The 16,392-nt window shown below is 34.8% G+C and overlaps 2 protein-coding genes across 2 annotated transcripts in view; one reads left to right on the forward strand and one right to left on the reverse strand.

The window, feature by feature from the left end:
• Swim (Secreted Wg-interacting molecule) overlaps positions 1 to 16,392 on the forward strand; it is a 145,374-nt gene that overhangs the window by 116,596 nt on the left and 12,386 nt on the right. Inside the window, exons 2-3 of the mRNA XM_085960934.1 lie at positions 13,823 to 13,989; positions 15,764 to 15,935. Of these exons, the coding sequence (XP_085817060.1) occupies positions 13,823 to 13,989; positions 15,764 to 15,935 (339 nt within the window). The remainder of the gene's footprint in view (positions 1 to 13,822; positions 13,990 to 15,763; positions 15,936 to 16,392) is intronic.
• LOC147077898 (three-prime repair exonuclease 1-like) lies at positions 10,621 to 12,105 on the reverse strand. The gene has a single exon (XM_085940154.1). It carries the CDS (start codon positions 11,350 to 11,352, stop codon positions 10,648 to 10,650), a length of 705 nt encoding a protein of 234 aa, XP_085796280.1. The 5' UTR covers positions 11,353 to 12,105; the 3' UTR covers positions 10,621 to 10,647.

Consider the following 16,392-nt stretch of genomic DNA (forward strand, 5'->3'; position numbering starts at 1 on the left):
CTATAGGCGTTATGTTTTAATGGTATTTATAATTATTTATAATTATGTACTTATGACATTACGTCACTTTTAGTGATCTGATCATCTAAATGAGGCGTCTAATTACAAAAAATGTGTTTCAGCCGATAAACTCTTAAATGTTATAAATATAGGCAAAATAAAATTGGACGTAGCGCTATTTGTACCTCACTTTTAAATTTATTCCGCATAAGGCACATATTTCCGTGGCACTGTCATGAGTTTACCAGATGCTACAGCATGGGAGACGCCCTTTTCAATATTGAACGTTCCCTTATTGGTTGACTTAAACACGCGCGAAATCAACCAAGCTTTAAATATTATGAAACACAGACTTGGCGCTTTTTGTAATAAATCTAGACTTAAAATATTTTTTTTCGTAGGGTTATGTCGCGTTTTGGAATTTATAGATCAATACGTATTGTGTAAAATTATACAAAGAATACGTGCGTATTTTTTTTCTCGATTTTGACCAAGTGTGGACTTATCGCTTTTTGGAATTAGACGTCTCAAATATTCGATAATAATGGTTCACTGTATTTGACTGTCAGAGTTTATAAACATTCATTGACGCGATCTGTTACATACATATGAATACTTCGGTTCAGGTACAATTCGAGCATGTTTCGTGTTTAAAGTTATCAATGTATCTATTCTATGCCGTAACTACTGAAAACAATATGTAGGTACATCCATTCATAACCACTTCAAGTTATAGGGATTGTGATGGCGAAATCTAGACTTTTAATAATGTTTAAAATTGACTGTTTGAAAGAATCTAAAATTGTGTTTTCACAGCTGTGGACGATCAGTGTTAAATTTGTCACACATGATTCTGCAATGTGAAACGCCTTGTATACTGCTAAATTCATCATTGGTAACCGATTTTCAACATTATTTTCATATTTTTGACTCCGTTTGTAATATAATGCAGGTTTTCTTCAGTTTCTTTGAGAAAAGTAGTGTACATATTATAATTATTATATTACATCGATCGCAATCTATAGCAAACACACCTTCCCTCTCGCCGTATGACACCGCTAATTTGCTTTATTGAAATTAAAATGTTATACAACTATGTACCATAGATTAAATAAAATGCACAACTCCATAATATATTAATAGTTTAAATAAATTTAGCTTTAGTAAATTACTACTACCTATCACCTGTCATTCCGATTAATTATTATAGCTTAGTGCGCCACTGGGTATCGGTATGCGGCTGTGAATTCAAAAGGCGTCCGAGTGATGTCATCTTGTATTTGTTATTCTAATGTTATCCAAGTTTTACATATCAAAAAAAAATATCTGACAATGCCGTAGGTACCTACATATACCTATAATAATTTTGGTGTAATCTGTGGCAGATTCTCAACTTCTACCTTTACTTAACTATAGACAACATTCGAAACTATAATATTTCGATTCCATTATTTTTACTATAAGGTTGCTGCATTATTCAAGAATTTATAAAATAATTAACTGATGATTCGATAGGGGGACACCCGTCAAATAAAGAATATTTGTTGTGAAAAACGGTCAATACACAATTAGGTATTGTTTCGTATTATCATGGCAATTATTAATTTTCGCATCACAGTTAGTAGGCAACATTTTTTTGAATTAGTTTTTGAATCTGCATTCACTGTCCGTCAGTGATGCCAACCGTAATATAATTATAGTAGATACAATACTATAATTTTAATTCCGCAAAAAATAAAATACAGAAATACTATAATTTTACGGCAAATATACCGAAATACTATAATTTTAAAGGATTCTAGACGAAAAATGTTCCTGTACTATATATTTTTCAGAAATACTATATTTTTTTTGCCATTGTACTATAATCAGCATAGAAAAAGATGGCAATACTGCTGTCCGTAGTCAGTACGATTACATTAGAAATTTCTTACAATGGGAGTGTCCGTACAGTCAGTATGATTACATTAGAAATTTCTAACAATGGGTAAAATGGTTTTTTTTTGTATAGAATTATTAATAACCATGTCCTTGCTTTTTCGTACAAGGTGGTTATTAGTAATTTCGAACAATCACAAACACCCAGGCTTTGAGAAAAACACATAAATGTTTTTGTCATGACCGGGAATCGAACCTCTCGGGTGGAAGGCCAGCGCCCTACCCACTGCACCACGAGAGCCGCGGCACTGAATGGGTTGTAACTATAATGTTGCTGGCGATATTATCGTCTACAGTGAGGGGTTAAAAATCCTCTAATGCTTAGAAGAGCATGGATATGGACCAGTATGGGGTTTGAATCATGCGTATGGATTATTAATATGGTTATTCAGTGTTTGGTTCCAGATCATGAACTAAATTACGATCGAGAAAGCCTTATAAAATTGTGGTAGCCTAAACCTATTACCCCCACATTGTCCAGTCCATAAGGGAGTGCGTTGAAGAATCGATCAATTGTCAGGGCCAGAATGTACTTGCATCTTACATTAAACACCTCGCAATACATATATCAATTTAGTATCTATCAATAATAGTGGATCAACAGGTCGTTTTCGTAAAAAAGGTATTGCTTGGTGTATCTTGTTTTACACACGCATTTTCCTATTATCGACATTTTCAATTGTGTTTCAACTTTCGATTTTTAGAAAATAACTTAGACATTATCGATCAGTGTTGCCAACTGTGGTTGACAAAAACATACCAGACGGAACACGAAAGCAAGCTATTTGGCAAGAAAAACGCTAGATTTTGAGAAAATAAAGTATACAAAATGATACACGTGTAAAAATCACATCACATTTTCCCAGAAACTCATTTCAAAATTGACAAAAATAATTAATTAATCTAACACCCTACGTTAGTTAAGTAATAATTAGATAATGCCAGAGAGTGGAATCCCTGATAATCATCAATCCGATGCCATATGCCTAAGCACACATAACATTATAATGTTTTTTTATATCACTATAACGCCAAGAATGCTTTTATTGTTTCATTGTCTTGTTTTATTTCTCAAGTACCGACCTACATTCATTAAATATCTGAATAAACTAAAAATCTAGCTAATTTTCAGTACATTTAAAGCTGTTGAAAGCATCAAAAAATGCTAATAAAAACCCCATAAGCTAGATGCCTATCAAAATGCTAAATCTGGCAAGAAAAACGCTAAGTTGGCAACGCTGTTACCGATACGCCAGTCGCAAAGCTGAGGTTAGAACACTCGCCTCATGTTGTATTGGGCTAAGATGAATAATATAATATGGAATCGGTTTGCCAGGCGACCATTTTTAATATTCGTTTATTATAATATAAATATATTAATTTATGAATTTTCCCGTTGCAACGCGGGACAGTGCCGAGGCCTCCACGGACCGGCATGAACACGGACGCTACTACTTATTTTTTGTAAGACAAGTAATATGTCTAAATCGATTGAAAGCCATTCTATTTGTGAATCGGTGTGTTGGTTTCGGCTAATTTTCCTTCGTATACTTACGTGTTTTCGTGCAAATTACCGGACACAGTTAATGTGGCATGTGAATAATAAACCAAACTGCTTGGGAACTCCTCGCATTTTCCTCGAAAGCAAATTTGGACAAAGCAGCGTATGAAATATTAACATTCACGTTAAACACAAGAAGCAAAGACGTGCCCAAAGAAATTAAATATACCTACATTTACTATCTACTAGTTTATGTATGCAGATTTTTTTTGTCTTGTGTTGTCAATTGAAAGTGAGTATGTTTGTATAGGTACCTATTCAAATTCTAGCAAATATTAGCGACGTGTGTTTACTTTATCATGACATCAATCATACTACACAACTCCACAATAATAACTACATGGGTCCTTTTAATATTTTAATTTAATCCATTTATATTGAAATCAGTATTTCATTTGGAGATATAACAGATATATTTTTTATTAGGTGGATAGTAGGTACCTACTAAAAATCATCAAAAACAATTATTTGAGTTACCCCATCTCTACCCGTTATGTATATGCAGCCGTGATTTGTGCACGGCCGCCTTCCATAACACTATAAGCGTATCAGAATGAAGAGATGTTAGTGCCACACCTCCTTGTCCCGAAATGAAGGTGCACGGTACTGATGTAACAAGGATGTAACAGTCATGCACCTTGGTGGTTAAAGAAAGAGTTTAGACAATTAAAAAAGAATCTTGACTGCCGTCATTTCTCTTAAGTGACATGAAGTGTCCTCTGTATCCGTGTACTCTACCAAAACAGAGGAGTCAGGAATTGAAAGTGATGAATCTAAGGAGGGATCGGAATTATTCTACCCTCCATATTATGATACAGCAAACTTTTCAAATGCCTCAATGTTGGCCTTGGTTAATATGTCGGCGTGGCCAATAATTGGCCCCGTGTGTGGACGACGGACCCTGGCAAACATCTCCGGGCAGTCAATAGAAAATAACCTAGAGTCTCGTATGCAGTTCGCCGTATCTCAGTTCACCGTGAGTTTTATTCAATGTTTTACGGATATAATATATTCAATTTGATCCGTACTAGATAGAGAACTAAATAATAAACGATATATTATTTTTACACTGCACTGGAACAAACATATCGTTTTATTAACCGACCGTAACTGTTTGTCACCTCGGGATTGTAAGTAGTAGAGTGTTAACTACACGGCGAAATGCCAAGCATACATGGTCGGAATATATCATTGAGTTCATTTTATGCGTTTTAAATGAGTAAAACACGTAAGACAAATTTTATTGAAGCTCTAAAATTTAAATTAAAAACTCTATATACTGTCATATCATATCTCACATCGAAACGACATCATTAAGTACCTATCAGCGGTCGTTAATATTTGGAATTGCATAATGTATTGATGTTTCATTTGTTTTATTTATTGTAGTAGACAGCTGTCATAAACTGCAATTATTTAATGTGATACATATTAATTTATGAATGCTTAAGTACCTACTCGCCGCACTCATGATCCGGAATTTGTACGTATGCAGTTGGCCGTATCACAGTTCTTCGTGAGTTATTGTATCGAAAATAGTTAGTATAGTATTTAGATTAAATTCACGTGTAAATAAAACACTTAAAAATACGTTTAAATAATATAAATATGTAGGTAGCAATGGCGAAGTTTCCATACAAGGCGATTATTTAAAGCCTACCTTCTTAAATTAACGTATTTAAATAATAGCTTGATTATTTTATATTCTACAAAAATAATTTAATTTGCCAACGACATCTGCCGTATATTATCTAGATAATGTAGTATAAATATATACAGAACCATTTGTCAGAGGTTAAAAAAATATGTCACATCGTCATCTGTCTTGACGTAAATAATTATTTGTCAATGAACTGGGATATTTTTTCGAATGAACTTTACGTCACGTACCCTCAGTCAGTCTATCGAATTGTATGAATTATGGTAGGCTCCTATCGCAGAGCTTAAAACCTTCGCGCATAATATTGTTGTCATGACTGCACTTTGTCCAAAATAATTAATAATTACATAATTTGAAAAAATAGTTCTATGGCGTTTAACCGCATGTCAATAAATATTCCGATTGTTTTTAAATATAAAAAAAAAGTTTGTCTAATGATTTTTGAAAATGTTTTGAAAAATACGTCATTTAAACTCATCGCTCACATTTATGTTGTCAGTGAGTTTTTGAAATTTCATCGTATTAGTGTGTCGTTATTATAATATTATTCATAACTAGTAATATAGCATTATTTTCTTATTTCCCGTACCTGACAAGTGTGTTCTTTTTCTCTGATCTCCACAGCTTACCTCTTTCCAAAAGTCACCCTTCGCCGCTGGTATTGAAAATACAACCATATCGTCTATATTTTTATTTGGTGCTCGTTGGTATCAGTCGTAGGTACTATCAAATGTATGATAATAAAGACAGCGTCATTTTTTGATACCAATCAAAATTAATATTTTTATCGAATCTAATAAAATTGTAACGTTCGATAACGCCTAGTACACGTCCATGGGTTTACTGACACCAATAGTGTGTACACATTCAACTATCGCGATAATAATATTGTTTACACGTAAAAGTACTGACTATCTCGCCAATCTCATTTTTCAAGCGTGAGCGTTGTTGTCATTGTAAATGCTATATTTGATAGGTTGTGAAAATTGGTAAACTTGAAAATGCTTTGCTCGACGTAGTTCGTATTTTTTCCGGCAGGTTCGCCACTATCGATTTACTGCGCATGCGAATCCGTCATGAAAGTTCCAACTATCGTGTGAAAATTCAGAAGCCGCTGAACTTTTTTGATCCATGCATGAAATCTTGTAACTTGCGCGATAATACGTGTTTCCACGTACATTTTACGTACTTACTCAGTAAATCCATGCACATGTAAACGAGATATAACTGTATCTCCACGAACAACGCGTTATTTTCTATCAATGCTATATGGTCATCTCTTTCCGATAAGATAGTTCACGATTAATTTAGTGTACTACGCCAAAATAATAATACGTAGTTATAATTTATGTGTAACCCTCATGACCATGTTATGTGGTTTAATAATTTTATTTAAATTATAAAGTAAAATGTACACGCGGTACTTATATTAGACATTGTATATTATATTATATAAATAAATAATATTTAATAATATTTATATAATAATAATAATAATAATATATACAATGCCTAATATGGATATGTATTATGTATCTATTAAAAATGTTGATTTCAATTTTCCATACGCGATCGTCGATCGCGAGATTGGTTTTGATTGACAGCACCATGGACCATATGAATAGCACCTATTCCTATGGCCCTATTAACCTAAACCTTATTCAATAGGGTTTAAGTGACAATATGATATGGTTTCATTGTGGTTTTAAACAGGAAGCATTAACCCTTCCTACTTTCATTATCTTACAGTTTATATGAAAGTCGTTTTACAATTAAATATAAAGTCCGCGTGACCTGTTGTATCATTGATTCGTATTCGTACGCTCACGTGCTACCCCAGGAGTAAGAAAATGAGAAGACCCCGCTGTAGACTGTTTTACTAGTTTCCCCTTACCGTTACACAGTGGGTTCTTTATACATGATGATAGTAGTTTCACGCTGAGTGCCCAAAAGAAGACCAAAATGAGTTTCATTCAAGTTAAAGAATGGCATTGGAAAATTGTGGTAGATTACTACTTACTTTGATAGTAGATCACAGACTCAATTTAAATTGGATATGCCTGATGTAGAGTTGTACCTGTAGACCAATAATAGTAGTTAGTGTTGCATAATTTTTGGTGTAGGCGGGCGACGCACCAGCTCTTCAAATTTCCTGATTATGTTTATCTTTAAAAATTATAACTCATTATCGCATTTAAGTATTTATCACTTGAATCTGATTGTGGTCTGAACTCTGAAGATAAGAAACATACCATTTTTTTTTTTAATATTAGGACCGGCGGGACTGAAACCCGCGTCCATCGAATTCCAGCCAATGTGCTAAACCAATTATTTATCCACGTTCATCCTATATACCACGACGAGAATAATAAATGTGTTTAAAAAATCCTATTTAAATTAATTAATTATTGCATCCAAAGTTTCAAGGTCCAAGTTTCGTTTAAGAGCATACCCATACATCAATAAAACGGCAAATAATTTTGAACAATAGGTGGAACGAAATATCGCACTCGTCGCCAATCGGTGAGAGGTAGTCGAGATGTGAGCACGTCAATTTGCTTTGTGGTGGCGTTGGAGGAATATGTTCTTAAATACTGTTAAGATGACTAAAAAACGTCACGCATGTGCTCGAAAAAGAAAACATGTCAATGAATATATTGTTATTATTATTAATATAACAATAAACATAGCATTAAATGGACGCATGTTGAATTTTTATGACAAATTATGTTTTGTTCCGCACGCGTTGTTTGCACAATCTGCGCGTCGCATAGTCACGATCTTTTTAGACCATGCCTCAGCTGAAGTATATAGCCTTAAGTGATGTGTTCCTAATTATGTATGTTCAATAAATAATGCTACGTTATTGAATCTTGTACCTATTATTCATCGAACTAAATAGGTTGAATTAAAAGAAAATACAATAACATGTAATACTTACTTATTCCACATAATTAATTATTAATGATCGGGAGCAGCTTCGACTGCTTCAATGTGTAATTCTCAATTGAGCTCTGCAGTGTCTTGCTGTTACTGTACTGCTAATACTAATTATTTATCTTTTGCGATACTTCCAACATTATTGAGCTGGGTCATAGTTATATAATGGGAAAATAGGTTGCCGATCCCATATCTAGATGATATCCTAGGGCGCCAAATAAATGTTGCCAGACACATTATTTTAAATTGAATATTTAAAGAGCCCAGACAGGACTACAAAGTTTAATAATGCAAAATTATTTTATAATTGACTGGAATTCAATCCAGTCGTTCTTGGCGGCAGGTTTAGAGCGAGGCAAAGTTAATTTTTTTTTTAAATTTGTGATAAGAATTGAAATAATTAACTTTTCTAATAAAATAAAACTATACAGTCTATCACAATGAAGCGGTTGCATCACTTTTATATTCGGTATTTTTTTCGTTGTCTGCAATGAAAATTAACACGAATAGGTACCGACAATAATTATTATCTCAAGCATGTAGATACCGACAAAAGACATTTCTTTTGAGATACACCCACATTAGTACAGTACATTATACAGAAGGTACATAATATGTACAAAATGCCTTAGACTTAATACAATATATTGTATTAAGTCTAAGGAATTTTGACTACTTATATAAGAAGGTTTTCTTTAAGATAGTTTATTTTAATCAGATAAATAATACTCAAGTACTGATATGGAATATATGTCGGAATGTTTGTTTTGGCTTACATTAAAACCACGAACTGGGAGCAATTGAATATTAGATATACCTATGTTCCTTTTCACGCGAGATGACAGCAGTGATGACCCTAGACAAAATGCCGCCCCTAGGCAGCGCCAGAATATCGCCCCATTTTATTATTAGTATTTTTTATCACCCTATATATCATATTTGACACCCACGGTGGCCGCGCGGCTTAAGCGTTGGACTATCGCGCCGTGGGTCCCAGGTTCGAATCATGGGTCTGGCAAGTACACATATTGTTTTTCAATTTGTGTGTGAGTCAGGGTATGGACCTAATAGGTTGAGCAAGTGGCTGACATCCATTTATCGTAAAAACAAAATCTGTTAATACAAACCTCTACTCTGTGGAGGTCCATATGATCGTATTAGGATCGGACATGGTCGGGGGGGGATTTTTTATCATCCTTTCATGACTCCAATACCTGAGAAAGGTGTTGTATGGATACATTACTAACAAAATATACCACTAAACCTAATTTAAATGCCATCTTTACTTTAATAGACAATATTGAGAGTCCAAGGATTCAGATACATTTAAAAATACTACACCTGACAACTTGCATGTGTCACTGCTGCTCACCAAGGACAACGGAAGTAAACTAGACATCACGAGCCCGACAAAAAAAATACCGTCCTTTTAAACCTATTGTGTTAATTAATACATTTTGTTTCCAACCAATGAGCTGAATTTTAGCTAAGCTTAGGTACCTACCTATATCTATGTATACCTAATGATTCTCCTCAATTTGCCGCCTTTCGAGTAACTGCCGCCCCCAAGCGACGCTCATTCTGCCTACCCCCACGGGACGTCACTGGATGACAGGTTGATGGAAGTAACAAAAACACAGATGAAAGTTTATGTAATAATCATCAAGGATTAAACACTGTTTTATTTGCTTATGCAATCGTTAATATTAATAACGAAATTTAAGTTTAGATTACAAATTATGGTAGCGTATTTGGTTTGGGATTAGGACGCGGCTCTATCTGTTACAATATTTTTCTTCAAACTAGGTAGGTATGTAGGGGTAGAAATAACTGCAATTATTCCGTTATCTTAAAAATCGTAGCCTACGTAAATAAATTAAATCTAATAATGCGTAAATCATATTAAAAATCTAAATAATATTTCTATAAAATATCTTCTTCTTCTTCTTTCATCCTGTCGCACCCCAGCATTGGGGCATTGGGCAAACACAAGTTCTCGCCACTTCCCTCGGTCCATCGTCAACTCTCCCGCCATGCCAGACCTGCAGCGCGTAAATCACTTTTGTAGCAACGCTTCTGGGTGAAGCAGGGCCGGCCACGACGACGGAACCCTTAAGACTGTGCCACACGGGTATGAAGTGTCGCACTCTCTGGCGACATCCGGAACACATGTCCCAGCCACGTAAAGCGTCTCTTCGTGATTACCTCAATCATCGAGGGCTGCTGTGTCCACTCACGAACTCGAGTGTTTGTAACGCGGTCGTACCAACGTACCCCTAAAATTCGTATAAAATATACAAAATAAAAATAGTAAATCGTTCAAATACATGGATTTATCCGAAATAATTTAAATCGACTGTTATTTTTTTAATATTAGGGGGGCCTCTCCGTCACTAAACGCGCCACTGCTAAAAAGGTTCAATCACACGAAAAACATTGAGCAATCATTCCATATTCTTTTTGCCATACCTTAATTTAATATATAATTATATTTATAATATTTAATGTAGGTACTGAGAAAAATCACCATTAAACTAGCGTCAGATTTTTAAACCTTTCTTCCACCCATCATACGAGGTATCAATGAGAATGGCACACTTTTTTTGGTACACCATTCAACAAACTCGACTCCCTTTATGCCACAGCTTTCCAGCAACATCTTGCAATCGTCTTCTACAGAATGGGCATGCAGAATTGGTTTTGCCGTCAATCTTGTGTACACGTCCGAAAGCTTGCAACTTTTTCTATTAAATTTTACTTTGTTACTGTCCATAAACACATTCTCTTGATTTAAACAGCCGGCGTTAGATTCGAGTTCACGAAAAAAATCTAACGAATCGATACACAGTAAATCGTCTGGTAATTCCATTTTTAAATCATCCACGACCGCTCGGATTATCGGAAAATCAAAATGGTTTCCGCCGTGAGCCACAAGACACACCGGTTTATCTTGTCGCTGAAGAAACTGCTTGATCAAGTCTACAGCGTGTCGATCGAAAGTTCTTTCATTTTCCAGATTATCGTTTGATAGTCCTGTAAGGACCGTAGCCTCCTCGCTGATCCTGCGCCCCGGATAGAAGCATAGCAACATTTTATCGTAAACAATAAAGTTGTTGCCTTTCGTTGCTGATAAAATCTGGCCACGGTGTGCGGCTAGCATTCCCAATTCTGTCACCTTTGTCTTGTTGTGCTCGTAACATGGAAGTCCAGTTGTCTCAATGTCTATGAATACGTGCGTTGCTATTCTAGACATTTTAAATTCAATATAATATAATAAAAGTAATACAAAACACTGATACAACTGTTGAACGTTGAAATCGCACACTAAAATAAAAATGAAAATTTTCTGATAATATTTTTCTTATCTGAAGCCGTATGAGTTATAACGTAGATGCAATCAATTAATGTACACAATTGTGAATAAATACGGTGACCAGATATCAATAAATTAGGCAGGCCCACCGCAAGAAACACAGCCACCACGTTGTTATGGAATTGCTTCTACAACGTGAGCAAATAAACAAACTCAACAAACCATGTTTATACGTAAGAATTTGTATACCAGTATAACCTAGATAATTCGAAATCCAAGGGACTCTAAAAATTTGATTTCGAATTCGCGAAAATCGCTATAAATCGAATTTTCTGAAGAAAAAAAATCGTCAATTTGTATGGCGAATGTTCGACTCATAATGTTCTTCTAAGCCTATAATTCTGGATTTCAAAGTTGTTTAATTACCAAATTAGAAGTTACCGAAAGTTTAATAGAAATTCCACTGTTACAAAAGTTTCCTGTAGAAAATATAGAAAAAACTTCGTTTGAAACACTTTTGCTGAATTCTATTAGTAGTAAGGCGCCTATAAAGAATAAGAGAAAAATGGTTGCTCCAGGAGCAGAAGTGATTACATGCTATGATGTTATAGAGCATATGAAAAATAATGTCCCAATAGAAAAGAAAATAAAGCCATTGCGAGACAAAACTAACATGCAGAAGAAGGTATTGAAACCGATAAAAACCAAAACAAAAAAAAAACACGAACCCATGTCATTGGATGAAAATTTGTCATGGACATCAAGTGACGAAAGCGAAGATAATATGCAAGACTATATTAATGATTTGCTCAGCGATGAGGAAAACGATCCTTCAATTAATATTCTTAATATATCAATGTATGACCAGTTTGATGATACTGCAGTTGCATATAATTCAGAAACGTTAGAGATTGGAAAATGGATTGTAGTACAATTTGCTACAAAAAAAACTGTGAAACATTTTGTCTGAGTTATAATAAAACTTGAGCAAGATGACAGAATTCTGTCAAAGTTTGCTCGAAAACTTAAGACGATTAAAAAAGAAAACGAAACTTTGTTTTCTTTTCCAAGAGTAGAAGACATTTACGAAGTGAAAGAAGAGGATGTCATCTGCATATTGCCTCAACCATCAACTGGACGAAGATGCGAAATGATTTTCAAAACAAAACTCTCTGGTTACAATATTCAGTAGGTACCTACCTAGTCATGCAATTTCAAATATTGCAATTCGAAATAATTAAGTTAGAATAAATAGTTTTGTAAGTAAGCACTTAACTTGAATTGTAAGTACAGTAAAAACGAAAGAATGATTCGAGAATGAGACCCAAAACGTTACTAGAGATTTAATGTTTTTGTATATTAATTATTATATTTTCTTTTATATCTTACTCTCTATTTGTATCCACATTTTGCTGATTGTTATTTAATTTTGTAATAATACGAAAATAATCATGTTAGGTATATTAAATTTCATCAACTGTTTGTTAATGCTCACTGTTTCGAGCTAAAAAAATAATGTTTTACCCTGTTAATTCTTGATGAAGCTATTACAACATTTCAAATTTAACTCATTCTTTCGTACACTTATTCTCACGCCGCACACAATCGACAAACCTCTTTAACGTTTCGATTTTACTGTAAGTGCTTACGTCTTTGTCATGTAAGTACTGACTATTTTTAGGCTTACACTCTGCATTCATGTATTGTATACTTTGTATTTGTGCTCTTTCGAGACGAATATAATTATAAGTTATTCTTCAAAAGCCTTTGATTGATTTACCTACCACTCCTGTTGCTGAGATAACCACATAAAATAATTAAGTACCTACCTAATAAAAAACGTCATTTTTGTTTCGGGGCATCACTAGCTCTACATACATTATTATGACACACTTACCCCAAAAAAAATGATAGAGATCATTTTTGTTGAAAATCTATACAAAGATTTAATTTAAGAATCAATATCCATTAAATGATATATTACCTTTCTATGCATGTAATACGTTATGGTTTTGAAAAAGTTTTGGAATAATGGTGAATTTAGTTACACTTACCCCAATATTGGGGTAAGTGTAACAAACTGACTAGTAATCAAAAAATATTAAAATGTCGTATTATAGTAAGATATGCAGTGGGTTCCTTCTGTACATATTAATTGTAATGATATTGTAGATCATATGGTAAAGTTTTCAACTGTTTAAAACATACCTATTCATCATGAACCAGGTTGAAATTCATCTCATTAAATTCTATGTCACACTTACCCCGACTCACCTTATGTATTATATTATTATATATTCCATAACAACGTGCGAAATGCCAAAACACCGCCCCTCAATTTTTTTAAAACCCTAATTTTGATATTTTTTTTTTAATTGTATAGTAATATGTCTTTCTTTATTGATTTCAGGGAGCGGCGGAGGATGGCGTGGCTTTTATCATTGGCGTCACTGGCGGTGATTGTGGGACTTGTGAGTGCATACACCGGCCCTGATCTCCCAGCAGGGCCTTACTGCGCAGCGAAGCGCAGAGGCTGCTGCAACGGGAGAGAGGACGACTGCGGCGCACCAATTCTTGGTAAACTTAAACTCAAAATATTATGCTATTCTTACCTCCACTACTATACTTCAGATTACAACACTCAAGCATTGGAGTACAGAACAAGTAGTAGGTCGTGTCACTCGACTCGGTCCATCACCACGCCCTGCACTTCCTGCCATGTGAGACCTGTATCTTGTACCTACACACATATATTATTTTTTTAATTATTATACTTTTAATATAGAGAATGTGTTTGGATCATTTTGGATAATCTTCAAATCAAAACAACAAACAAAATCGGTGTGTGTACTTATGTACGCGCGTTAGAAGTTATACTTCTTTCGCGTAACAAAACAAAAACAAAACTTGTGATAAACTAGATTCTTTGACTAACTCTTAATTATCTTCTTAAATTACACATCCAAGAAAAAGGACCGTTTATTGGAACGCCGTTGGTTTATTTCTATACACTTTAACTTATATTACTAAATTATATGATGGTTTCTCGTTGTTTTTATTTTTAAAGTAGGTACCAACTTTCAATATGACGTTTAATCGTTTGTTTACGTAAGGAATTGCAAATGGCCGACAATAATAAATTCGCTGCCTGGACAACGACAAAGAATTCTAAACTATATACTGTATAATCGTCACGATTGCAGTATCATACTGTGGCGTAAAGGTTGTGCGTTCGGCTGATAACCGATGGTTCAAAATTAGAATCCAATCGAGTGCGTTTTTTTCGTGTGAAAAAATAAATAATATTACACGCCAAAAATACACTCTGATCTTCCCAAACGCGCCAAAAGAAGCATAACTTCAAAAATTGGTTTTACCTCTACTGCCGTAGGTATATATGTATACTAGTAATCTCTCTCCACTTCCTCAACCCCAGAGATACTGGTCATTGTACAGACCATTGCATTACTTCGGTTTTTCTTCATGGCTATAAACCCGGTGTTGGAAGTTGTCATCTACCACTGACTGCTGTCTCTCGTTACTATAACTCAGTTCTAATTTCTTCCCTATGACCTTCATTAGGCGTTGGCAGATGTGTCTCTAGTTTCTATACATAATTCAATCATCCCAGTTAATGTCTCCAGACGTTCATTATTTCTTACTGCCAGTGACTGCATGAGACCAATATAAACCGCGAGTGATAAATCAATATAAACTGAGTGTTTAGTGTATTTGCCTTTTGGTGAGGGCACATCATGGCCCCCACATCCTAAAGCGGGCCCCCAGTCCACAATGTTTGGAGGGCCCCCAATCTATCGCTAGTGTTAAGGCCAGTGTAATGTTCTAAACAGGAAGTCCAGGGTTCCGTTATTTTTCGAGATATTTGGCATTTTTAAATAAATCCATTGTCGGCACTCTGTATCATATTAAGAATCACTGATCGCGACCCCCTTTTGTGATAGCTAAGTAACATGCGATCTTCGCCATATCGGATAAATAATCATTTTTAATAGTCATGGAACACACATTTTTTTTAAATGTACCTGTGAATTAGCGCCGCAGGCGTCTTTTTTACTATTACAGCGAATTTGTGATGGGTGTTCATCTCACTTAAGTGGTCGACCCGGGCCCCCAGGCTAGAGCCCTGTCAGTCCCCCCCTTTGTGGGGGCCATGGGGCACATAGTGCCTGAAGACACCGAAAAGCAAAACTCGGGTCGCAAAAAACGACTGAAATGGAATAGTACAAAACTTAAATCCTTTAGAATTCAAACTTAAAGTGTTAATCCGCCTCTTTTGCGTTACGGAATCGGATCCCAAGTGCATACTAATTCGATTATTCAACGTTGACAGGAACTATGTGCTACTGCGACGACTTCTGCAACAGGACGAGGAACGACGATTGCTGTCCTGACTACTTCAGCCATTGCCATGGTTACACGGACCCAGAACCTCTCAAACTCTGCTACCACAATGGCATCCCAATCTATGACGGGACCAAGGCGAAAGAAAATTGTAACGAATGGTGAGTTATCTATGGCTATTTAAACTAGGTATCGTATATAGCAGTATTTTCCAAGCTTTATTACCTAACAACACACTGGGAAAGCGGAATTTGTTTCTTGGCACACTAAATATAAATCCCAAAAAATAATTATGTAGGTACCTACTTTATATGACAAAAAAGGTTAATCTTAGTACATATAGATAACAATAAATTAATATTGTTTCATCAATATATATATATATATATACATAGTATGTAGGTAATATAGTTAATAATTTTATTATTAAGCTGGAAGTAATTATTTTTGAGAAAGAATTATGTCAACATGCAGATCTAAATTGTAGGTAACTTATTATTTACCATCTGTAATCGTTCCTGTTTTCTCTATTGAGAAACCTAATTCGCAAAGATACGACGATCCAAACAGCAAAATGTATGTAATGGATGTACTGTAATCAAGTGATCAAAAATACTC

Source organism: Rhyacophila brunnea, unplaced genomic scaffold, assembly GCF_057557595.1.
Source record: "Rhyacophila brunnea isolate RB1 unplaced genomic scaffold, BYU_Rbru_1.0 scaffold_12, whole genome shotgun sequence".
Taxonomy (NCBI): Eukaryota; Metazoa; Arthropoda; class Insecta; order Trichoptera; family Rhyacophilidae; genus Rhyacophila; species Rhyacophila brunnea.

Coding starts and splice junctions, on each gene's coding strand:
- LOC147077898 (XM_085940154.1), bottom strand. CDS start 11,352: ATGTCTAGAATAGCAACGCACGTATTCATAGACATTGAGACAACTGGA.